Source organism: Blennius ocellaris, assembly GCF_963422515.1.
Source record: "Blennius ocellaris genome assembly, chromosome: 6".
NCBI lineage: Eukaryota > Metazoa > Chordata > Actinopteri > Blenniiformes > Blenniidae > Blennius > Blennius ocellaris.
This window is the reverse complement of record NC_137655.1, coordinates 338,653-364,930: the sequence shown is the minus strand read 5'-3', so window position 1 is coordinate 364,930 and position 26,278 is coordinate 338,653. Positions and strand designations below refer to the sequence as shown.

General features: G+C 50.2%; 1 protein-coding gene across 1 annotated transcript; it reads right to left on the bottom strand.

Annotated features, from left to right (window-relative positions):
* Window positions 1–3,923: 3,923 nt before the first annotated feature.
* Window positions 3,924–25,418, bottom strand: LOC308131351 (thrombospondin-type laminin G domain and EAR repeat-containing protein-like; the record flags this gene model as incomplete). Its single annotated transcript, XM_080498079.1, has 16 exons — window positions 3,924–4,077; window positions 5,832–5,933; window positions 9,581–9,759; window positions 9,966–10,142; window positions 11,618–11,670; window positions 14,042–14,222; window positions 16,653–16,767; window positions 16,877–16,994; window positions 19,039–19,192; window positions 19,268–19,358; window positions 19,451–19,698; window positions 19,823–20,014; window positions 20,099–20,163; window positions 20,625–20,761; window positions 21,508–21,565; window positions 25,331–25,418. 16 exons carry the CDS (start codon window positions 25,416–25,418, stop codon window positions 3,924–3,926), a joined length of 2,112 nt encoding a protein of 703 aa, XP_080354205.1.
* Between the last annotated feature and the right edge of the window lie 860 nt (window positions 25,419–26,278).

Genomic DNA, 26,278 nt, shown 5'->3' with positions numbered 1-26,278 from the left:
TCCGCCAGCAGTCAGCTCAGAAGCTCTAGTTCTAGTTCTAGTTCTATGGTTTGGTGTCGTTACCTTCACTAATGAAGACGTTCCGCCAGCAGTCAGCTCAGAAGCTCTAGTTCTAGTTCTAGTTGTAGTTCTAGTTCTATGGTTTGGTGTCGTTACCTTCGCTAATGAAGACGTTCTGCCAGCAGTCAGCTCAGAAGCTCTAGTTCTAGTTCTAGTTCTATGGTTTGGTGTCGTTACCTTCACTAATGAAGACGTTCTGCCAGCAGTCAGCTCAGAAGCTCTAGTTCTAGTTCTAGTTCTAGTTCTATGGTTTGGTGTCGTTACCTTCACTAATGAAGACGTTCTGCCAGCAGTCAGCTCAGAAGCTCTAGTTCTAGTTCTAGTTCTAGTTCTATGGTTTGGTGTCGTTACCTTCACTAATGAAGACGTTCCGCCAGCAGTCAGCTCAGAAACTCTAGTTCTAGTTCTAGTTGTAGTTCTAGTTCTATGGTTTGGTGTCGTTACCTTCGCTAATGAAGACGTTCCGCCAGCAGTCAGCTCAGAAGCTCTAGTTCTAGTTCTAGTTCTAGTTCTATGGTTTGGTGTCATTACCTTCGCTAATGAAGACGTTCCGCCAGCAGTCAGCTCAGAAGCTCTAGTTCTAGTTCTAGTTCTAGTTCTATGGTTTGGTGTCGTTACCTTCACTAATGAAGACGTTCTGCCAGCAGTCAGCTCAGAAGCTCTAGTTCTAGTTCTAGTTCTATGGTTTGGTGTCGTTACCTTCACTAATGAAGACGTTCTGCCAGCAGTCAGCTCAGAAGTTCTAGTTCTAGTTCTAGTTCTAGTTCTATGGTTTGGTGTCGTTACCTTCACTAATGAAGACGTTCCGCCAGCAGTCAGCTCAGAAGCTCTAGTTCTAGTTCTAGTTCTAGTTCTATGGTTTGGTGTCGTTACCTTCACTAATGAAGACGTTCCGCCAGCAGTCAGCTCAGAAGCTCTAGTTCTAGTTCTAGTTCTAGTTCTATGGTTTGGTGTCGTTACCTTCACTAATGAAGACGTTCCGCCAGCAGTCAGCTCAGAAGCTCTAGTTCTAGTTCTAGTTCTATGGTTTGGTGTCGTTACCTTCACTAATGAAGACGTTCTGCCAGCAGTCAGCTCAGAAGCTCTAGTTCTAGTTCTAGTTCTATGGTTTGGTGTCGTTACCTTCACTAATGAAGACGTTCTGCCAGCAGTCAGCTCAGAAGCTCTAGTTCTAGTTCTAGTTCTATGGTTTGGTGTCGTTACCTTCGCTAATGAAGACGTTCCGCCAGCAGTCAGATCAGAAGTTCTAGTTCTAGTTCTAGTTCTATGGTTTGGTGTCGTTACCTTCGCTAATGAAGACGACACGCCAGCAGTCAGCTCAGAAGTTCTAGTTCTAGTTCTAGTTCTAGTTCTATGGTTTGGTGTCGTTACCTTCGCTAATGAAGACGTTCCGCCAGCAGTCAGCTCAGAAGCTCTAGTTCTAGTTCTAGTTCTAGTTCTATGGTTTGGTGTCGTTACCTTCGCTAATGAAGACGTTCCGCCAGCAGTCAGCTCAGAAGCTCTAGTTCTAGTTCTAGTTCTAGTTCTATGGTTTGGTGTCGTTACCTTCGCTAATGAAGACGTTCTGCCAGCAGTCAGCTCAGAAGCTCTAGTTCTAGTTCTAGTTCTATGGTTTGGTGTCGTTACCTTCGCTAATGAAGACGTTCCGCCAGCAGTCAGCTCAGAAGCTCTAGTTCTAGTTCTAGTTCTATGATTTGGTGTCGTTACCTTCACTAATGAAGACGTTCCGCCAGCAGTCAGCTCAGAAGCTCTAGTTCTAGTTCTAGTTCTAGTTCTATGGTTTGGTGTCGTTACCTTCGCTAATGAAGACGTTCCGCCAGCAGTCAGCTCAGAAGCTCTAGTTCTAGTTCTAGTTCTAGTTCTATGGTTTGGTGTCGTTACCTTCGCTAATGAAGACGTTCCGCCAGCAGTCAGCTCAGAAGTTCTGGTTCTCGTTCTAGTTCTATGCTTTGTATGTATTTAACACACTTTTTGAAAAGAAAACACTCACTTGAATTGCATGAAACCTTCAGGGATGTTATTGATCAACTCATACGCCACCTGGTCCTCACTGGCGCCCCCCCAGGAGAGGAGGAGGTCCAGAGGGAGGTCCAGATGGAGGTCCAGGAGGAGGTCCAGGGGGAGGTCCTCTCTGTACTCTTCATTTGTACCACCATACCGTACTCTGTACCGTACCACCATACCGTACCGTACCACCCCACCGTACCGTACCACCCCACCGTACCGCCCCACCATACCGTACCGCCCCACCGTACCGCCCCACCATACCGTACCACCCCACCGTACCGTACCACCATACCGTACCACCCCACCGTACCACCCCACCGTACCGCCCCACCATACCGTACCACCCCACCGTACCACCCCACCGTACCGTACCACCCCACCGTACCGCCCCACCATACCGTACCACCCCACCCCACCGTACCGTACCACCCCACCGTACCGCCCCACCATACCGTACCGTACCACCCCACCGTACCACCCCACCGTACCGTACCACCCCACCGTACCACCCCACCGTACCGCCCCACCATACCGTACCACCCCACCGTACCACCCCACCGCACCGTACCACCCCACCGTACCGCCCCACCATACCGTACCGCCCCACTCAGGGACGTCCTGCAGTGGGACCAGAGCCTGATCCAGACAGGAAACTAGTGAGGACATTCAGGAGACGCCCCACAGCTTCAGTCCTTGACCTTGCTTGAGGAGACGTGAGGTCGTCAACAACAGAACCAGTATTGAATCATGTATTTACTGGTACACGTACCTCCAAGTACATTGTCTAACAAAGTACAGCATGTCATGAAAGTACATGTCTTCAGGAGTGAGAACACTGGTCCTGTGTCCTCACAAGCTGTAACTTGTAATCAGATTACACATGTCAAACCTCTGCTTCAACCACAGCAATAATATTCAAAGGCTTGGTTGTCATGGTAACAGTGGTCCGGTTCCGACCCTAGGTACTGGTTACCATGGTGACTATGATAAATACAAGATGAAGTTTTTTTTAATAAAAAGACAAAAATAATCCAAATAAATAAATAAAAGGGCAACGAAGAGTCCACTGCTTTTCTTTTGTCCAAATGAATCCATTTCTGGGACATTTCTTCAGTCCCGCATCTCTGTCCTGTCTCTGTCCTGCCTGTCTCTGTTCTGTCTCTATCCTGTCTGTCTCTGTCCTGTCTGTTTGTATCCTGTCTGTCTCTGTCCTGTCTGTCATGTCTGTTTCTGTCCTGTCTGTCTCTATCCTGTCTGTCTCTGTCCAGTCTGTCTCTGTCCCATCTCTGTTCTGTCTCTATCCTGTCTGTCTCTATCCTGTCTGTCTCTGTCCTGTCTGTTTGTATCCTGTCTGTCTCTGTCATGTCTGTTTCTGTCCTGTCTGTCTCTATCCTGTCTGTCTCTGTCCAGTCTGTCTCTGTCCAGTCTGTCTCTGTCCCGTCTCTGTTCGGTCTCTGTCCAGTCTCTATCCTGTCTGTCTCTGTCTGTCATGTCTGTCTCTGTCCTGTCTGTCTCTATCCTGTCTGTTTCTGTCCTGTCTGTTTCTGTTCTGTTCCTGTCATGTCTGTCTCTGTTCTGTCTCTACCCTGCCTCTGTTCTGTCTCTCTGTATGTCTCTGCTATGTCTCTGGCCTGCCTCTGTCTGTCTCTGTCTCTATGTCTGTTTTTGTCCATCTCTGTCCTGGCTCTGTTTCTGTCTGTCTCCGTCCTATCTGTCCTGCCTGGTGCCTGGGGCTGCAGGTCCTTGGGGTTGCATGTGCCTGGGATTGCAGGTCCTTGGGGTTGCAGGTGCTTGGGGTTGCAGGTGCCTGGGGTTGCAGGTCCTTGGGGCTGCAGGTCCCTTGGGCTGCAGGTCTGTCAGTAGGTGTGCAGCCTGAAGACCTTGCTCAGCCTGGAGGTGGCGCTGGAGTAGATGAGGAAAGAGCCTTGGTCGGTGCTGAAGTGTTCCCAGTCCCGACAGCCGAAGGTGGGCAGAGTGTGGACGGCGACAAAGCCCTCGTAACCCGTCCACCTGGAGACAGTCCACTAGTGTCAAAGACCAGAACACCGTGGAGACAGAAGAGAAACACTGTGACGGAGGGATGAAGGAGTGATGAAGGAGTGATAAAGGACTGAGGACAGAGTGATAAAGAGGTGAGAACAGAGTGATGAAGGAGTGAGGATGGAATGATGAAGGAGTGAGGACAGACTGATAAAGGACTGAGGACGGAGTGATAAACGAGTTATGAAGGAGTGATGAAGAGTGAGGACAGAGTGATAAAGGAGTGAGAACAGAGTGATGAAGGAGTGAGGTTGGAATGATGAAGAAGTGCAGACGGAGTGATGAAGGAGTGAGGACAGAGTGATAAAGGACTGAGGACGGAGTGATAAACGAGTTATGAAGGAGTGAGGATGGAGTGATGAAGGAGTGAGGATGGAGTTATAAAGGACTGAGGATGGAGTGATAAAGGACTGAGGATGGAGTGATAAACCAGTCATGAAGGAGTGATGAAGGAGTGAGGACAGAGTGATATAGGAGTGAAGACAGATTGATGAAGGAGTGAGGACGGAGTGATAAGGGAGTGAGGACGGAGTGATAAAGGACTCAGGACGACGTGATAAGCGAGTTATGAACGAGTGAGTACGGAGTGATGAAGGAGTGAGGACGGAGTGATGAAGGAGTGATAAAGGAGTGATAAAGGAGTGAGGACAGAGTGATGAAGGAGTGAGGACGGAGTGATAAAGGACTGAGGACAGAGTGATAAACGAGCTATGAAGGAGTGAGGACGGAGTGATGAAGGAGTGATAAAGGAGTGAGGACGGAGTGATGAATGAGTGATAAAGGAGTGAGGACAGTGATAAAGGAGTGACAAAGGAGTGAGGACAGAGTGATAAAGGAGTGAGGACGGAGTGATAAAGGAGTGTGGACGGAGTGATAAAGAGTGAGGACAGAGTGATAAAGGAGTGAGGACGGAGTGATGAAGCAGTGATAAAGGAGTGAGGACATAGTGGTAAAGGAGTGATAAAGGAGTGAGGACGGAGTGACAAAGCAGTGATAAAGGAGTGAGGGCGTAGTGGTAAAGGAGTGATAAAGGAGTGATGAAGGAGTGAGGACGGAGTGATAAAGGAGTGAGGACGGAGTGATAAAGCAGTGATAAAGGAGTGAGGATGGAGTGATAAAGGAGTGAGGATGGAGTGATGAGTGATAAAGGAGTGAGGACAGAGTGATACAGGAGTGAGGACGGCGTGATAAAGCAGTGATAAAGGAGTGAGGACGTAGTGGTAAAGGAGTGATAAAGCAGTGATAAAGGAGTGAGGACGGAGTGATGGCGTGATAAAGGAGTGAGGACGGAGTGATGGCGTGATAAAGGAGTGAGGACGGAGTGATAAAGCAGTGATAAAGGAGTGAGGACGTAGTGGTAAAGGAGTGATAAAGCAGTGATAAAGGAGTGAGGACGGAGTGATGGCGTGATAAAGGAGTGAGGACGGCGTGATAAAGCAGTGATAAAGGAGTGAGGACGTAGTGGTAAAGGAGTGATAAAGCAGTGATAAAGGAGTGAGGACGGAGTGATGGCGTGATAAAGGAGTGAGGACGGAGTGATAAAGCAGTGATAAAGGAGTGAGGACGTAGTGGTAAAGGAGTGTTAAAGCAGTGATAAAGGAGTGAGGACGGAGTGATGGCGTGATAAAGGAGTGAGGACGGAGTGATGGCGTGATAAAGGAGTGAGGACGGAGTGATAAAGCAGTGATAAAGGAGTGATGAGGGAGTGATGAAGGAGTGACGACCTGTAGATGACGCTGTTCAGAGAGTACGAGCTGCCATCATGGGAATTCGCCACCACGAGAAACTTCTCCTCCCCCACAGTGAAGAATTCCCAATCCACCGCACTGAACACAACATCAACGACATCAGCAACAACATCAGCAACAACATCAGCAACAACATCAACATCAGCAACAACATCAGCAACAACATCAACATCAGCAACAACATCAGCAACAACATCAACAACAACATCAACATCAGCAACAACATCAGCAACAACATCAACAACATCATCAGCATCGTCTCAGGATGAAGAGACTCATAGTCAAGTCAGGATGAAGAGACTCTTAGTCGTCAGGATGAAGAGACTCTTAGTCATCAGGATGAAGAGACTCTTAGTCGTCAGGATGAAGAGACTCTTAGTCGTCAGGATGAAGAGACTCTTAGTCAAGTCAGGATGAAGAGACTTAGTCAAGTCAGGATGAAGAGACTCTTAGTCGTCAGGATGAAGAGACTCTTAGTCGCCAGGATGAAGAGACTCTTAGTCGCCAGGATGAAGAGACTCTTAGTCGTCAGGATGAAGAGACTCTTAGTCGCCAGGATGAAGAGACTCTTAGTCGTCAGGATGAAGAGACTCTTTGTCGCCAGGATGAAGAGACTCTTTGTCGCCAGGATGAAGAGACTCTTAGTCATCAGGATGAAGAGTCTTAGTCATCAGGATGAAGAGACTTAGTCAAGTCAGGATGAAGAGACTCTTAGTCATCAGGATGAAGAGTCTTAGTCATCAGGATGAAGAGACTTAGTCAAGTCAGGATGAAGAGACTCTTAGTCGTAAGGATGAAGAGACTCTTAGTCAAGTCAGGATGAAGAGACTCTTAGTCAAGTCAGGATGAAGAGACTCTTAGTCGTCAGGATGAAGAGACTCTTAGTCAAGTCAGGATGAAGAGACTCTTAGTCGTCAGGATGAAGAGACTCTTAGTCGCCAGGATGAAGAGTCTTAGTCAAGTCAGGATGAAGAGACTCTTAGTCGTCAGGATGAAGTGTCTTAGTCAAGTCAGGATGAAGAGACTTAGTCAAGTCAGAATGAAGAGACTCTTCGTCGTCAGGATGAAGAGACTCTTAGTCATCAGGATGAAGAGACTCTTAGTCGTCAGGATGAAGAGACTTAGTCAAGTCAGGATGAAGAGACTCTTAGTCGTCAGGATGAAGAGACTTAGTCAAGTCAGGATGAAGAGACTCTTCGTCGTCAGGATGAAGAGACTCTTAGTCAAGTCAGGATGAAGAGACTTAGTCAAGTCAGGATGAAGAGACTCTTAGTCGTCAGGATGAAGAGACTCTTAGTCAAGTCAGGATGAAGAGACTCTTCGTCGTCAGGATGAAGAGACTCTTAGTCGTCAGGATGAAGAGACTCTTAGTCAAGTCAGGATGAAGAGAGTCTTAGTCGTCAGGATGAAGAGACTCTTAGTTGTCAGGATGAAGAGACTCTTAGTCGTCAGGATGAAGAGACTCTTAGTCAAGTCAGGATGAAGAGACTCTTAGTCGTCAGGATGAAGAGACTCTTAGTCAAGTCAGGATGAAGAGACTCTTAGTCGTCAGGATGAAGAGACTCTTAGTCGTCAGGATGAAGAGACTCTTAGTCAAGTCAGGATGAAGAGACTCTTAGTCAAGTCAGGATGAAGAGACTCTTAGTCGTCAGGATGAAGAGTCTTAGTCAAGTCAGGATGAAGAGACTTAGTCAAGTCAGAATGAAGAGACTCTTAGTCGTCAGGATGAAGAGACTCTTAGTCGTCAGGATGAAGAGACTCTTAGTCAAGTCAGGATGAAGAGACTCTTAGTCAAGTCAGGATGAAGAGACTCTTAGTCGTCAGGATGAAGAGACTCTTAGTCGCCAGGATGAAGAGTCTTAGTCAAGTCAGGATGAAGAGACTCTTAGTCGTCAGGATGAAGTGTCTTAGTCAAGTCAGGATGAAGAGACTTAGTCAAGTCAGAATGAAGAGACTCTTCGTCGTCAGGATGAAGAGACTCTTAGTCATCAGGATGAAGAGACTCTTAGTCGTCAGGATGAAGAGACTTAGTCAAGTCAGGATGAAGAGACTCTTAGTCGTCAGGATGAAGAGACTTAGTCAAGTCAGGATGAAGAGACTCTTCGTCGTCAGGATGAAGAGACTCTTAGTCAAGTCAGGATGAAGAGACTTAGTCAAGTCAGGATGAAGAGACTCTTAGTCGTCAGGATGAAGAGACTCTTAGTCGTCAGGATGAAGAGACTCTTAGTCAAGTCAGGATGAAGAGACTCTTAGTCAAGTCAGGATGAAGAGACTCTTAGTCGTCAGGATGAAGAGACTCTTAGTCGCCAGGATGAAGAGTCTTAGTCAAGTCAGGATGAAGAGACTCTTAGTCGTCAGGATGAAGTGTCTTAGTCAAGTCAGGATGAAGAGACTTAGTCAAGTCAGAATGAAGAGACTCTTCGTCGTCAGGATGAAGAGACTCTTAGTCATCAGGATGAAGAGACTCTTAGTCGTCAGGATGAAGAGACTTAGTCAAGTCAGGATGAAGAGACTCTTAGTCGTCAGGATGAAGAGACTTAGTCAAGTCAGGATGAAGAGACTCTTCGTCGTCAGGATGAAGAGACTCTTAGTCAAGTCAGGATGAAGAGACTTAGTCAAGTCAGGATGAAGAGACTCTTAGTCGTCAGGATGAAGAGACTCTTAGTCAAGTCAGGATGAAGAGACTCTTCGTCGTCAGGATGAAGAGACTCTTAGTCGTCAGGATGAAGAGACTCTTAGTCAAGTCAGGATGAAGAGAGTCTTAGTCGTCAGGATGAAGAGACTCTTAGTTGTCAGGATGAAGAGACTCTTAGTCGTCAGGATGAAGAGACTCTTAGTCAAGTCAGGATGAAGAGACTCTTAGTCGTCAGGATGAAGAGACTCTTAGTCAAGTCAGGATGAAGAGACTCTTAGTCGTCAGGATGAAGAGACTCTTAGTCGTCAGGATGAAGAGACTCTTAGTCGTCAGGATGAAGAGACTCTTAGTCAAGTCAGGATGAAGAGACTCTTAGTCAAGTCAGGATGAAGAGACTCTTAGTCGTCAGGATGAAGAGTCTTAGTCAAGTCAGGATGAAGAGACTTAGTCAAGTCAGAATGAAGAGACTCTTAGTCGTCAGGATGAAGAGACTCTTAGTCGTCAGGATGAAGAGACTCTTAGTCAAGTCAGGATGAAGAGAGTCTTAGTCGTCAGGATGAAGAGACTCTTAGTCAAGTCAGGATGAAGAGACTCTTAGTCGTCAGGATGAAGAGACTCTTAGTCAAGTCAGGATGAAGAGACTCTTAGTCGTCAGGATGAAGAGACTCTTAGTCGTCAGGATGAAGAGACTCTTAGTCGTCAGGATGAAGAGACTCTTAGTCAAGTCAGGATGAAGAGACTCTTAGTCAAGTCAGGATGAAGAGACTCTTAGTCGTCAGGATGAAGAGTCTTAGTCAAGTCAGGATGAAGAGACTTAGTCAAGTCAGAATGAAGAGACTCTTAGTCGTCAGGATGAAGAGACTCTTAGTCGTCAGGATGAAGAGACTCTTAGTCAAGTCAGGATGAAGAGAGTCTTAGTCGTCAGGATGAAGAGTCTTAGTCAAGTCAGGATGAAGAGACTCTTCGTCGTCAGGATGAAGAGAGTCTTAGTCGTCTACCGAAGGCTTGTGGTATCATGTGAAATGTGTGGAGATATAGTGCTTATTTAGTTTAGTTTTTTTGGGGGGGTTGTAATCTAAGGTGGGGTCACCTGTGGGTCAGGATGTCCTGGAAGCGGATGAACGTCTTGGTCAGGGTGTTCAGTTCGTAGATGGTGGAGTTGATGCTGTAGAGACTTGGACCGTGGTCCAGAACCTTCTGGCTGTTTGCCACCGCCAGGAAGATCCGGCCCTCGATCTGGAACATCTCCCAGTCTGTGGCCCCCACAGTCTGCAGAGAGGCCAGGACACCGTGAAAACTGGGACCCGGTATGGGGCCAAGCAGAACCAATCCAGGCCCAGCAGCTGCTCTCGCATACGAAGCCCTCAGGGACTGTCAGGAGGTCAAGACTGATCAGCTGAACCAATCAGAGCGCCGTCTGCTGCCGGGCTGAAGTGGGCGTGTCCCACTACCTGGACAGGTAAGGGGTCACTCACCGAGATGTTCTGGAAGGTCTGGAAGCCGCCGTCCAACCAGACGTAGACGGTGGAACTGAGCACTGTCGTCTGGCCGTCGAATGTGTTCGCCACCGCCAGGAAGTGGAACGTCCCCGCCGAGAAGAACTCCCAGTCATACGCTCCAGAGGTGGACAGGGTCTGGTTCACCTCGAACATCTGGGAGACACAAGGTGGTGAGGAACAGAGGAGAACAATACTAGAGAGAACCTGGAGAAAACTCCAGAGAGAACCCTGGAGAGAATCTGGTGAGAAGCTGGGGAGAAAGTGGAGAGAACCCTGGAGAGAACCTGGAGAGAATCTGGGGAGAACCCTGGAGAGAACCCTGGAGAGAAGCTGGTGAGAAGCTGGAGAGAACCCTGGAGAGAATCTGGGGAGAAGCTGGGGAGAAAGTGGAGAGAACCCTGGAGAGAACCTGGAGAGAATCTGGGGAGAAGCTGGAGAGAACCCTGGAGAGAATCTGGTGAGAAGCTGGAGAGAACCCTGGAGAGAATCTGAGTAGAAGCTGGGGAGAAAGTGGAGAGAACCCTGGAGAGAACCTGGAGAGAATCTGGGGAGAAGCTGGAGAGAACCCTGGAGAGAACCTGGAGAGAATCTGAGTAGAAGCTGGGGAGAAAGTGGAGAGAACCCTGGAGAGAACCTGGAGAGAATCTGGGGAGAAGCTGGAGAGAACCCTGGAGAGAATCTGATGAGAAGCTGGAGAAAACCCTGGAGAGAACCTGGAGAGAAGCTGGAGAGAACCCTGGAGAGAACCTGGAGAGAATCTGGGGAGAACCTGGAGAGAAGCCTGGAGAGAACCTGGAGAGAATCTGGGGAGAAGCTGGAGAGAAGCCTGGAGAGAACCTGGAGAGAATCTGGGGAGAAGCTGGAGAGAACCCTGGAGAGAAGCCTGGAGAGAACCTGGAGAGAATCTGGGGAGAACCTGGAGAGAACCTGGAGAGAAGCCTGGAGAGAACCTGGAGAGAATCTGGGGAGAAGCTGGAGAGAAGCCTGGAGAGAACCTGGAGAGAACCTGGAGAGAATCTGGGGAGAAGCTGGAGAGAACCCTGGAGAGAACCCTGGAGAGAATCTGGGGAGAAGCTGGAGAGAACCCTGGAGAGAACCTGGAGAGAATCTGGGGAGAAGCTGGAGAGAACCCTGGAGAGAATCTGGAGAGAAGCTGGAGAGAAGCCTGGAGAGAACCTGGAGAGAATCTGGGGAGAAGCTGGAGAGAACCCTGGAGAGAATCTGGAGATAATCTGGGGAGAAACTGGAGAGAACCCTGGAGAGAACCCTGGAGAGAACCCTGGAGAGAATCTGGGGAGAAGCTGGAGAGAACCTGGACATAATCTGAGGAGAAGCTGGAGAGAACCCTGGAGAGAACCTGGAGATAATCTGGGGAGAAGCTGGAGAGAACCCTGGAGAGAACCTGGAGAGAACCTGGAGAGAATCTGGGGAGAAGCTGGAGAGAACCAGGTGAGAACCTGGAGAGAACCCTGGAGAGAACCTGGTCATCATTCAGTTCCAGATTCTCCCTCAAAATGTATCTTTAGATCCCAGAGTTCAGGGTGGAGGAGGCCTACGACTCTTCCAGGATCTGTTTAGTTCGTCAGCAGCGTTTATAGACGACGTCATGGGGGGACAGTCGGACTCACCTTGGACTCTGGGTTCCACCTGTAGATCACACTGGGGATGTTGTGGTTGGAGTCTGAAGACACACAGTGTTAGAGTGTTACAGTCCTCCACAGTTACAGTCCTCCACAGGAACAGTCATACAGAGTTACAGTCCTCCACAGTTACAGTCCTCCAGAGATACAGTCCTCCACAGTTACAGCAATACAGAGTTACAGTCCTCCAGAGTTACAGTCCTCCACAGTTACAGTCCTCCACAGTAACAGTCCTCCACAGTTAGTCATGCAGAGTTACAGTCCTCCACAGTTACAGTCCTCCAGAGATACAGTCCTCCACAGTTACAGCAATACAGAGTTACAGTCCTCCAGAGTTACAGTCATACAGAGTTACAGTCCTCCAGAGTTACAGTCCTCCAGAGATACAGTCATACAGAGTTACAGTCCTCCACAGTTACAGTCCTCCAGAGATACAGTCCTCCACAGTTACAGCAATACAGAGTTACAGTCCTCCAGAGTTACAGTCCTCCACAGTTACAGCAATACAGAGTTACAGTCCTCCAGAGTTACAGTCCTCCAGAGATACAGTCATACAGAGTTACAGTCCTCCACAGTTACAGCAATACAGAGTTACAGTCCTCCAGAGTTACAGTCCTCCACAGTTACAGTCAGGGTTAGGGTTAGGGTTAGACCAGCAGCGCCCCCTGGAGGACAGGCTTTAATTTTGTGGTTTAACTTTCTGGGTGAAGCTTGTGAGAAAATCAAAGAGAAGATGTGAAGTTTTTCTGAAGGTGTGAGATGAAAGAGTCAAAACAGTGTGTGTGTGTGTGTGTGTGTGTGTGTGTGTGTGTGTGTGTGTGTGTGTGTGTGTGTGTGTGTGTGTGTGTGTGTGTGTGTGTGTGTGTGTGTGTGTGTGTGTGTGTGTGTGTGTGTGTGTGTGTGAGAGCAGCTGCAGTGTGTTTGATCTTGTGTTTATTGGATCTTCAAACGTTTCTCCAACTAGCTGCTCTGATCTTCTCTCAGATTACCTCCCAGCTGCTGCTTCATCACGTCTCCACCAGAACCTCCACTAGGACCTCAACCAGAACCTCCACCAGAACCTCCACTAGGACCTCAACCAGAACCTCCACCAGAACCTCCACTAGGACCTCAACTAGGACCTCAACCAGAACCTCCACCAGAACCTCCACTAGGACCTCAACCAGAACCTCCACCAGAACCTCCACTAGGACCTCAACCAGAACCTCCACCAGAACCTCCACTAGGACCTCAACCAGAACCTCCACCAGAACCTCCACTAGGACCTCAACCAGAACCTCCACCAGAACCTCCACTAGGACCTCAACTAGGACCTCCACCAGAACCTCCACCAGAACCTCCACTAGGACCTCAACCAGAACCTCCACCAGAACCTCCACTAGGACCTCAACTAGGACCTCAACCAGAACCTCCACTACCTGTCGACAGGTACCAGTGTTGTTCTGCAGCTCACCTGTCGACAGGTACCAGTGTTGTGCTGCAGCTCACCTGTAGACAGGTGTTGTTCTGCAGCTCACCTGTCGACAGGTACCAGTGTTGTTCTGCTCACCTGTAGACAGGTGTTGTGCTGCAGCTCACCTGTCGACAGGTACCAGTGTTGTTCTGCTCACCTGTAGACAGGTGTTGTGCTGCAGCTCACCTGTCGACAGGTACCAGTGTTGTTCTGCAGCTCACCTGTCGACAGGCACCACTGTTGTGCTGCAGCTCACCTGTAGACAGGTGTTGTGCTGCAGCTCACCTGTCGACAGGTACCAGTGTTGTTCTGCTCACCTGTAGACAGGTGTTGTTCTGCAGCTCACCTGTCGACAGGTGTTGTTCTGCAGCTCACCTGTCGACAGGTGTTGTTCTGCAGCTCACCTGTCGACAGGTACCAGTCAGGTTCTTCACTCAGGGAGCGATCAGCTCCTCCCTGATGAGGTTGACTACAAACATTGTTCCTGCAGTGGAGAACAAACAGAACTTCTCTCCTTTCTCTTCGTCTTGTCTGGTTTTTGTGAATGACTTTACCTCAGGAAGGTTCCAGAACCATGGTCCAATGGTGAGCTGCTTTCCAGAGGCCTGACCCTGGTTCTGCTTCTGCTGGCCTGACCCTGGTTCTGCTTCTGCTGGCCTGACCCTGGTTCTGCTTCTGCTGGCCTGACCCTGGTTCTGCTTCTGCTGGCCTGACCCTGGTTCTGCTTCTGCTGGCCTGACCCTGGTTCTGCTTCTGCTGGCCTGACCCTGGTTCTGCTTCTGCTGGCCTGACCCTGGTTCTGCTGCTGCTGGCCTGACCCTGGTTCTGCTGCTGTTGGCCTGACCCTGGTTCTGCAGGTCTCCCTGCCCTCCATCTCGCCTCCTTCTCATGTGACTGTCTAGCTTTTGAATCCAATGAAAATTACTTGAGACCATGTGATTGGTTTGTGTGTTGATCACCTCGTCTGTGATTGGCTACCACCAGGAAGGTGTGGTTGTGGATGTGGAAGGCCTCCCAGTCCAGAGCGGCGTGAGTTTCCAGAGTCTGGAACCGCAGGAAGCGCCGGCGGCGCCGGCTCCAGCGGTAGATGACTGAGAGCTCAGGCTCCGCCTCCATGAAGTTCGCCACCACCAGAAACACCTGGAACCACCAGAAGACATGGGGTATGTCCTAATAGTCCCTCCTTTCTCCTTTCCTACCCACATCGCCTTCAGGAAGGGTTCTGTGTGGTGGCCATGATAAGAACTGTCTGGATTCTAGCCGAGGAACCACTGATGCTTCCTTTAGCCGAGGAAACACTGACGCTTCCTTTAGCCTAGGAATCACTGACGCTTCCTTTAGCCTAGGAATCACTGATGCTTCCTTTAGCTGAGGAAACACTGACGCTTCCTTTAGCCTAGGAAACACTGACGCTTCCTTTAGCCTAGAAAACACTGATGCTTCCTTTAGCCTAGAAAACACTGATGCTTCCTTTAGCCGAGGAAACACTGATGCTTCCTTTAGCCTAGAAAACACTGATGCTTCCTTTAGCCTAGGAAACACCGATGCTTCCTTTAGCCGAGGAAACACTGATGCTTCCTTTAGCCCAGGAACCACTGATGCTTCCTTTAGCCTAGGAATCACTGATGCTTCCTTTAGCCTAGGAACCACTGATGCTTCCTTTAGCCGAGGAAACACTGATGCTTCCTTTAGCCTAGGAAACACTGACGCTTCCTTTAGCCTAGGAAACACTGATGCTTCCTTTAGCTGAGGAAACACTGACGCTTCCTTTAGCCTAGAAAACACTGATGCTTCCTTTAGCCGAGGAAACACTGATGCTTCCTTTAGCCTAGGAAACACTGACGCTTCCTTTAGCCTAGGAAACACTGATGCTTCCTTTAGCTGAGGAAACACTGACGCTTCCTTTAGCCTAGGAAACACTGATGCTTCCTTTAGCCTAGAAAACACTGATGCTTCCTTTAGCCGAGAAAACACTGATGCTTCCTATAGCCTAGGAAACACTGATGCTTCCTTTAGCCTAGGAAACACTGATGCTTCCTATAGTCTAGGAAACACTGATGCTTCCTTTAGCCTAGGAAACACTGATGCTTCCTTTAGCCGAGAAAACACTGATGCTTCCTTTAGCCTAGGAAACACTGATGCTTCCTTTAGCCGAGAAAACACTGATGCTTCCTTTAGCCTAGGAATCACTGATGCTTCCTTTAGCCTAGGAAACACTGACGCTTCCTTTAGCCTAGAAAACACTGATGCTTCCTTTAGCCTAGGAAACACTGATGCTTCCTTTAGCCTAGGAAACACTGACGCTTCCTTTAGCCTAGGAAACACCGATGCTTCCTTTAGCCGAGGAAACACTGATGCTTCCTTTAGCCCAGGAACCACTGATGCTTCCTTTAGCCTAGGAATCACTGATGCTTCCTTTAGCCGAGAAAACACTGATGCTTCCTTTAGCCCAGGAACCACTGATGCTTCCTTTAGCCTAGGAATCACTGATGCTTCCTTTAGCCTAGAAAACAGTGATGCTTCTTTTAGCCAAGGAACCACTGATGCTTCCTTTAGCCGAGAAAACACTGATACTTCCTTTAGCCTAGGAAACACTGATGCTTCCTTTAGCCTAGGAAGCATTGATGTTTCCTTTAGCCTAGGAAACACTGATGCTTCCTTTAGCCTAGGAAACACTGATGCTTCCTTTAGCCTAGGAAACACTGATGCTTCCTTTAGCCTAGGAAGCTTTGATGTTTCCTTTAGCCTAGGAAGCATTGATGTTTCCTTTAGCCTAGGAAACACTGATGCTTCCTTTAGCCTAGGAAACACTGATGCTTCCTTTAGCCAAGGAAACACTGATTCTTCCTTTAGCCTAGGAAACACTGATGCTTCCTTTAGCCTAGGAAACACTGATGCTTCCTTTAGCCTAGGAAATACTGATGCTTCCTTTAGCTGAGGAAACACTGATGCTTCCTTTAGCCTAGGAAACACTAATGCTTCCTTTAGAGCCCATCCAGGGGGTGAAGGTAAAGTCCATAAGGTTAGGGGATAGGAGGGACAAGTGGGACGTTTCCAATGTTTCAACACGTGTAAGCGGATGCAGGGTGTAGTACCACTGTCTCACTGCAGGGTGGGTAGTACCACTGTGTCACTGCAGGGGGCAGTACCACTGTCTCACTGCAGGGTGGGTAGTACCACTTTCTCCCTGCAGGGGGCAGCACCACTGTCTCACTGCAGGGGGCAGTACCACTGTGTCACTGCAGGGGGTAGTACCACTGTCTCACTGCAGGGTGTAGTACCACTGTCTCACTGCAGGGTGGGTAGTACCACTGTGTCACTGCAGGGGGCAGTACCACTGTCTCACTGCAGGGTGGGTAGTACCACTTTCTCCCTGCAGGGGGCAGCACCACTGTCTCACTGCAGGGGGCAGTACCACTGTGTCACTGCAGGGGGTAGTACCACTGTCTCACTGCAGGGGGCAGTACCACTGTGTCACTGCAGGGTGGGTAGTACCACTGTCTCACTGCAGGGGGTAGTACCACTGTCTCACTGTCCTGGTGGTCCTGGTGGTTCTGGTTCTGGTCTCACCTGGTCCTGGACGGTGAAGTGTTTCCAGGCTCGGGCCTCCTGGGTTCTGATGGTCTGGAACAGCTGGAAGGACCCGTCCCTCCACTGGTAGATCCCAGACCCGGACCTGGAGTCCCTGCAGGAGGACATAGGACATGATTGTTACCATGGTAACCTGGAGAACACCTGGAGGAACCTGGAGGAACCTGAAGGACACAGGGTCTCCACCAGTGTTGGTTCTTCACCGGTTGGCTGCTGCCATGAAGACACCTTCAGACGGAACAGAGAAAACCTCCACGTCAAAGGTCTCGGACCGCGTGTACAGGTCCTGGTGGTCCTCCAGGTAGTCCAGACGCTCCTGGTCTGTAGAGGAGGAACATCAGAGGAACATTAGAAAAACATCAGAGGAACATTAGAAGAACGTCAGAGGAACATCAGAGAAATATCAGAAAACATCAGAGAACATCAGAGAACATCAGAGGAACATTAGAAAAACATCAGAGGAACATTAGAAGAACATCAGAAGAACATCAGAGGAACATCAGAAGAACATCAGAACAGGTCGAACTCACGGAGAACCAAGTTCCTCCACAGTTTTCCGTCACACAGAAGCAGAGCTTTCCGCTGAGTGTTGAACCAGAGTCGTCCCTGCTGGGGGGGTGAGCAGGGTGGGGGGGTCGAGAAGGGTGGGGGGGGCGAGCAGGGTGGGGGGGGGCGAGCAGGGTGGGGGGGGCGAGAAGGGTGGGGGGGGCGAGCAGGGTGGGGGGGGGTGAGCAGGGTGGGGGGGGCGAGAAGGGTGGGGGGGGGCGAGCAGGGTGGGGGGGGTGAGCAGGGTGGGGGGGGCGAGAAGGGTGGGGGGGGTCCCATCATCACTCTGCAGTCTGAAACACAGAGAAAAGTTCCACAGTGGAACACTTACTGGAGGAAGCAGTCTCTCTCTCTCACACACACACACACACACACACACACACACACACACACACACACACACACACACACACACACACACACACACACACACACACACACACACAGCTGAACAGGGTGGCTCATGCTAACTGATAACAGCTCCAGGGTCTTAAAGTGACGGTGCACAAAAACACACCTGTACAAGTCAGCACCTGTCTGACCTCACTCTGTTTCCACGGAAACACACTTCAAACGGCAATCTCAGTCACACACACACACACACACACACACACACACACACACACACACACACACACACACACACACACACACACACACACACACACACACACACACACACACACACACACACACACAGGCTCAGATTACAGTAGTACTGTTACCATCACATCCTTCAGTTTAAACTACGAACTCAGAGGTCGAGGGTGAGAGGCCAGGGGTCAACGGTCGGAAGCCAGGGGTCAATGGTCAGAAGCCAGGGTCGAGGGTAAAAGGCCAGGGTCGAGGGTGAGAGGACAGGGGTCGAGGGTGAGAGGACAGGGGTCGAGGGTCAGAGGACAGGGGTCGAGGGTCAGAGGCCAGGGTTGAGGGTCATAGGCCGGGGTCGAGGGTAAAAGGCCAGGGTCGAGGGTCAGAGGACAGGGGTCGAGGGTGAGAGGACAGGGGTCGAGGGTCAGAGGCCAGGGTCGAGGGTAAAAGGCCAGGGTCGAGGGTCAGAAGCCAGGGTCGAGGGTAAAAGGCCAGGGTCGAGGGTCAGAAGCCAGGGTCGAGGGTAAAAGGCCAGGGTCGAGGGTCAGAGGCCAGGGTCGAGGGTAAAAGGCCAGGGTCGAGGGTCAGAGGCCAGGGTCGAGGGTCAGAGGCCAGGGTCGAGGGTAAAAGGCCAGGGTCGAGGGTCAGAGGCCAGGGTCGAGGGTCAGAAGCCAGGGTCGAGGGTAAAAGGCCAGGGTCGAGGGTGAGAGGCCAGGGTCGAGGGTGAGAGGCCAGGGTCGAGGGTGAGAGGTCAGGGTCGAGGGTAAAAGGCCAGGGTCGAGGTTGTGAGGTTAGGGTCGAGGGTCAGAGGCCAGAGTTGAGGGTCAGAGGCCAGGGTCGAGGCTCAGAGGTCAGGGTCGAGGGTAAAAGGCCAGGGTCGAGGGTCAGAGGCCAGAGTTGAGGGTCAGAGGCCAGGGTCGAGGCTCAGAGGCCGGGGTCAAGGGAAAAAGGCCAGGGTCGAGGGTCAGAGGCCAGGGTCGAGGGTCAGAGGCCAGGGTCGAGGGTAAAAGGCCAGGGTCGAGGGTAAGATGCCAGGGGTCGAGGATCAGAGGCCAGGGTTCGAGAGAAAGAGGCCAGTGGTCAAGGGTCAGGGGTCAGGGGTCAAGGGTCAGAGGTCAGTGGTCGAGAGTCCAAAGTCAGGGTCAGAGGCCAAGGTCAAGGGTCAGAGGCCAGGGTCGAGGGTCAGAGAAACCACCTCAGGCCACTTCCTGTCAATGTCTCCCCTCACCGAGCGGGGACCCCGGTCCAGTCGGGTCCGGCTCCGGAGGACTGGACTTCAGGATCCAGGGGAGGGACAGGTGGGACAGACCCGGACGGTCGGCCGGACACAGTCTGGTCGTGGCGTCTGAGCCCGGGACCAGGACGAGCTGGCGCAGCAGACCCTGAACACCAACAGAACAGCATGAGCAGGCAGAGGGTCTGGAGAGATCTGGACCCGGTCGGGGTCTTGGACTCACAGAGAAGCGCTGCCTGAACCGGCCCCGGCTGCCAAAGAAGAACCAGGACCCACGAGTGCTCAGGGCGCTGGGGAACGGGCGGTCCTGCTTCCTGAGAGAAAAGAACCAGAACAGGATCATCAAAGTCCAACAGGTGGGCTGGAACCGGAATAAGAGTGGACTTGACCCAGTCCTGAGACTCACAGCTCCAGCGGCGGTCCACAGTCCACGGTCAGAGTCGCATGAGGTCCCGTCAGAGCCAGAACCAAGGTGTGCCAGCGGTTATCGTCCAGTCTGATGTCCTTAAAACTCAGGCGGTCCGGTCCGGTCCGCCGGGCTGGTCCACCGGTACCGGGCAGTGCGGTCAGTAGGTGGAATCGGTTCTCAGAGACCAGTAACCCCAGCAACAATGAACTGGATCCATCCACCAGAGAGAACAGGTACTGGCTGGTCTGCTCAGAGAGGATCAGGAAGGTTTGAAAGGACCGGACTAGACCAGAACGGACCGGCCCGGACTGGGCTGGACCGGATCGGACCAGACTAGACTAGTCCGGACCGGACTAGACCAGAACGGACCGGACTGGACTGGACCGGACCGGACCAGGGTGGGTTCCAGACCTGGAGTCGAGGGAGCTTCAGAGTAGCGACAAGTGAGAACTCAGCAGGGAAGGAGTCACAGTGGGTGAAGACCTGCGAGGCGGGAAGACTCAGCGGGGGTCCTGGACCGCCGGCCAATCGGAGTCCTGCAGAACCTCTAGACCAAACCACCTGGAGGGGGGGGGGGGGGGAGTGATGAAGGTGTCTGGTCTGGGTCAACTGCCACAACTCCCACCAGCTCCAGCTAGGTCTTACCTGTGTGGGCGGCACCTGGCCTGCGCGGGTCAGCGCCTGGTCCAGCAGGTCCAGTGGACCCAGGTCTGAGGAGGGAACAGGGACTCATCAGAACCAGGACTTGTGTGAAACCAGGTTTCCTCAGGTTCAACTAAATGATCAAAGCGGTCCAGCAGGTCCAGGTCTCAGGACCACAAGAAGGAAGTAATGGAGTGATACAGTAAGTAAGTAAGTAAGTAAGTAAGTAAGTAAGTAAGTAAGTAAGTACTTACTTTATTTATACAGCGCCTTTCACAGACCAAGGTCACAAAGCGCTTCACAGTTTCAGTAAAAACATAAACAGGAATAAAATGCAAATACAGATTCAAAAGGCCAAGACAACACACTGATAGACATAACATCCCTAAAAGAACTAAGTGAAGAAATAAATAGGTCTTTAGTTGACCCTTGAAGGAATCAACAGAACGCAGAGAGAGCGGGAGATCGTTCCAAAGCTTGGGAGCAACAGCCTAGAAGGACCTGTCTCCTCTGGTCTTGAGCCGAGTACGTGGAACCATCAGGAGGTTCTGATCCACAGACCTCAGAGCCCTGGCTGGGGCGTAAGGCTGGATCAGGTCTCTGATATCAGAAGGAGCCTGACCGTGCAAAGCTCTGAAGGTTAAAACCAGAATTTTGAAACTGGTCCTGTAGGACACCGGCAGCCAATGGAGAGCTTTAAGGACAGGAGTGATGTGCGTCCTCCTGGTTGTGTGGGTCAGGATTCTCACTGCAGAGTTCTGCACTAACTGCAGGCGAGACAACTCCTTCTTGTTTAGACATGAGAATAGACTGTTACAGTAGTCTAAACGCCAAGACACAAAAGCATGAATAATCACCTCCAAATCACTTTGTGAGACCATTTTCCTGACTTTGGAGATTCTCCTCAGCTGGAAAAAGCAGTTCCTGGTCAGCTGTTTACAGTGTTGCACCAGCGACATGTCTTTGTCAAGAATAAACCCAGGTTTCTTAGGCTCAGTTTAACAGACTGGCCTAAGTCACCTAAGTGCTGGGTTATCCCTGGAATTAAATCGTCAGGGGCTATAACCAATGTTTCTGTTTTGTCTGTATTTAACTGCAGAGTGTTTTCACTCAGCCATCGCTTGATTCCAGCGAAGCAACGGACCAAGGAATCAAGCCTGTGGAGCTCAGTTGGCTTAAAAGTGCAGTAGAGCTGGATATCATCGGCAAAGATGTGGTAGGAAACATGACAAAAACTCTGGATGATTTTCCCTAACGGAAGCAAATACAACAAGAACAATACAGGACCTAAAACAGAACCTTGAGGGACTCCACATAACACGTCTGCTGATTCAGACCTTATCTGGTTTGCTGTCACACTGAAGCTGCGACCAGAAAGGTAAGATGTGAACCACTGAAGAACTGATCCTGACAGTCCTACTTCGTCCCTCAGTCTTCTCAGCAGGATCTGGTGGTCGACAGTGTCAAAGGCTGAGGACAGATCCAGGAGAGTCAGCGGACATCATGATGTCACTGGACACTTTCAGTAGGGCCGTCTAGAGAGTGATGTTTGCGAAAGCCAGACTGAAACGTCTCGTGCATGTTGTTTAGATACTGACAGCTGTTCCAAGACCACCTTCTCAAGGATCTTGGACAAAAAAGGGAGCTTGGAAATAGGCCTGAAATGACTGAGCTCAGTCGGGTTTAAGCCTGCCTTCTTAAGTAGTGGCTCTACTATGGCGTGTTTAAAAGGATTGGGAAACACGCCTGAAGAAAGCGAGAGGTTCACCATTTTGGTGACCCAGGGGCCAATTACCTCAAAAACTTTACCAAAAAGCCTGGATGGGAGGACGTCAGATGAGCAAGAGGATGGTTTCATTTTTGTCACCAACGTCGAAATGTCAGCAAGAGACACAGACTTAAAGGAAGACCACAAGCTAGGGGCCGGCTCAGTGACAGCAAGGGGACCCCTCAAGACGGGAGGGATTTTCTCCTTGATCAACTTAATTTTCTCAGTGAAAAATCTCAAGAAGGAATTACTGTCTGCTTCACAAAATACAGGGGTAATAGGAGCATCCGGACAAACAAGAGAATTTATAGTGTCAAACAGCACTTTGGGATTCTTCTTATTTAGTGAAACCAGTTTTAGGATATAGTCCGATCTGGCATTCTCCATCATTTCATTAAGAGAGGCCACAAGATCTTTCAGATGAAGTCTGTGCACCTCAAGGTTTGTCGATTTCCACAGACGCTCATTCTTTCGACAAAGTCTCTTCAGACCCAAGATGGCCTCATTCGTCCAGGGGCACACTGTCTTCTGTATTGACAGGTTGAATTTAACAGGAGCCACCTGATCTAAAACTTCAATACAGTGAGTATTAAAACAGTGCATGAAATTGTTCACATCGAGGCAGTCCGTGAACACAAGAGGGTCAAACATAGTAGAAAAAGAGTCTGCTGTATTTGGTGAGATAATACGTCTCTGAGACCTAACTTCTGCAGGCTTAGGCTCGGGTCTGAAGCTCAGATCAAATAAAACCCTCGTTTTATTTGATCACTTAAAAGGACATCATTTACAGACAGATTTGAGATGTCTAGACCAAGTGTAAAAACTAAATCTAAAATGTGACCTTTTTGATGTGTGGGATTGGAAACATGCTGCTCAAAATTGAAAGCTTCCGACAGTGATAAAAGTTCCATTGCGGGGCAAGACTGTCAGGGTGTAGGGTGAGGTCCCCTTTAAGAGTGGGCGGGCCATAGGTCTGGGCTGTCAGCACCTCACCTGTGGCCACTTCTTGTAATCACCCTGCCCTATATATGTCCTGTCTGTGTGTTTGTTCAGTGTTGGTTTGTTTGTTATCGATGTCCTGTCCGTCCGGTCCAGTGTTAGTCATCCATGTCTCGTCCGGTCTGTCCAGGGCGTTGGAGTCAAGTCTGCTGTGCTCCTCACGTCAAGGAGCAACCTGTGAATCATCGGTCTGTGCTGTCATTATAATAAAAGACTTGATTGAACCCAGCCTGCCTCCAGAGTCCTGCACTTGGGTCCTGTCCGTATCCGTGACAAAGACGAGCTGTCATCAATATGAAGGTTAAAATCTCCAAGAATCAAAACAGATTCCACATTTATTATGGAGGATAAAAAGTCACTAAAATCCTTTAAAAACACAGCAGCAGGGCCAGGAGGGCGGTAGATCAACACACAGTAAAATGGGTTGGAAGAGCCCACCTTGACCATCTAGCACTCAAACGAAGGGAAATCCTGGGTCTGTGACGTTTTGCACGAGGAATTGTCCTTGTAGACAACAGCCAGGCCTCCTCCACGACGAGAGGGGCGGGGCTTCCCCACAGCCGAGCAGCCAGGGGGACAGAGTTCCTTGAGATGAATGAACTCCTCCTCTTTCTGCCATGTCTCCGACGGACACATTACATCCATGTCTGCTCTTGTAAAAAGATCGGGTTAGTGCGTTCTCCGTGGCCGAGGAAGGCAGAGCCACGGCGGGCAGCAGCGCGTCTTCGCCGGACCTGGACTCCGGAACGCGAGCCTCTTTTCTTCGATTTCCGGAGTGATACAGGAAGTGATGAGTGATACAGGAAGTGATGAGTGATACAGGAAGTGATGAGTGATACAGGAAGGGATGAGTGATACAGGAAGTGATGAGTGATACAGGAAGTGATGAGTGATACAGGAAGGGATGAGTGATACAGGAAGTGATGAGTGATACAGGAAGTGATGAGTGATACAGGAAGTGATGAGTGATACAGGAAGGGATGAGTGATACAGGAAGTGATGAGTGATACAGGAAGGGATGGAGCGATATAGGAAGTGACAGAAACAGGGTACAAACTGCAAAGTTAGACTATTACTGTGTGATGTAATGACAAAATAAAGACACACACACACACACACACACACACATACAGAGACACACACACATACACAGAGACACACACACATACAGAGAGACACACACACAAACAGAGAGACACACACACACACACACACACACACACACACACACACACACACACATACAGAGACACGCACACACACAGAGACAGACACACACACACACACAGAGACACACACACATACAGAGACACACACACACATACAGAGACACACACACACACAGAGACACACACACACACACACACACACACACACACACACACACACACACACACACACACACACACACACACACACACACACACACACACACACACACACACACACACACACACACACACACACACACACACACAGGTGAAAATGTCTGGGTGTTCAAAGCACTCAGGTGGAATTTCCCTTTAAGCTGCTCTGAGGCAACATGTGGGAAGAGCAGGAGAGGCAGATCAATGCATGGAGGATGAATAGAAGGATGAATAGAAGGATAAATAGAAGGATGAATGGAGCATGAGTGAGGATGAATAGAAGCATGAATCGAAGGATGGGAGGACATGTCAAGAGAAGAAATCTCAGATTTCAAAGAGGCAAAACAATGAAGGAATAGAAAGTTTTGGAAGAGAGAGAGAGAGAGAGAGAGAGAGAGAGAGAGAGAGAGAGAGAGAGAGGACAGAGACACCTACCCGTGACACCGTACCTGTGATGTCCTACCTGTGATGTCCTACCTGTGATGTCCTACCTGCGACACCGTACCTGTGAAGTCCTACCTGTGATGTCCTACCTGTGACACCATACCTGTGACACCGTACCTGTGAAGTCCTACCTGTAACACCGTACCTGTGAAGTCCTACCTGTAACACCGTACCTGTGATGTCCTACCTGTGATGTCCTACCTGTGACACCGTACCTGTGAAGTCCTACCTGTAATACCGTACCTGTGATGTCCTACCTGTGATGTCTACCTGTGATGTCCTACCTGTGACACCATACCTGTGAAGTCCTACCTGTAACACCGTACCTGTGATGTCCTACCTGTGATGTCTACCTGTGATGTCCTACCTGTGACACCATACCTGTGAAGTCCTACCTGTAACACCGTACCTGTGACACCGTACCTGTGAAGTCCTACCTGTAACACCGTACCTGTGATGTCTACCTGTGATGTCCTACCTGTGACACCGTACCTGTGAAGTCCTACCTGTAACACCGTACCTGTGATGTCTACCTGTGATGTCCTACCTGTGACACCGTACCTGTGAAGTCCTACCTGTAACACCGTACCTGTGATGTCTACCTATGATGTCCTACCTGTAACACCGTACCTGTGATGTCTACCTGTGATGTCCTACCTGTGCAGGGTCTCCAGCTGTGCATTCCAGCAGTGAGCAGCAGCGTCCAGGTGAGCAGCAGCGTCCAGGTGAGCAGCAGCGCCGCCATGACGCCTGGTGACCTTCAGCAGGGGGTTGGACTCGTCTCCTCACCAGCCACAGGGACCCTACCCCTACCCCTACCCACAACCACCACAACCTGTTCAGACATGATCAACACCAGAACCCTACCAGACCAGTACCGGGCACCAGAACAGTACTAGACCAGTACCATGTACTAGAACTGTACCAGGTACGAGACCATCATTTGACCAGTAAGAGGTACCAGAACAATATTAGGCCAGTACTGGACCGGTACCAGAACAGTATCAGTTACCAGAACAGCACTGGACCGGCACCAGATACCAGAACAGTATCAGGTACCAGAACAGTACTGGACCAGTACCAGGTACCAGAACAGCACCAGATACCAGAACAGTACTGGACCAGCATCAGGCACCAGAACAGCACTGGACCGGTACCAGATACCAGAACAGTACTGGACCAGTACCAGATACCAGAACAATATAAAGACTGACCTGAGGACGATCCAGATCTGGTCCAAAATCTCTCTTCACCAGGTCTTCACCTCCACCTGAACTCTGCCTCTTCATCATACTGCTCACCTCCTCTCTGCTCTGCAGGTGAGTCTGACGCTCAGGTGTGTGTGTGTGTGAGTGAGAGAGAGAGAGGGGGAGGGAGGGAGGGAGGGGAAAGAGAGAGGGAGGGAAGAGAGAGGAAGGAGGGCAGAGAGAGAGGGAGGGCCAAAAGAGGGAGAGAGGAGGGAGGGGAGAGGGAGTGACGAAAGAGAGGGAGGCCAGAGAGGGAAGAGTGAGAGACGGAGGGGAGAGAGAGAGAGGGAGGGGGGAGAGAGAGAGTAGCAGAGAGCAGAGTCCCTCTGTCCCCCACAGTGGAGACAGCTCCTGGAGG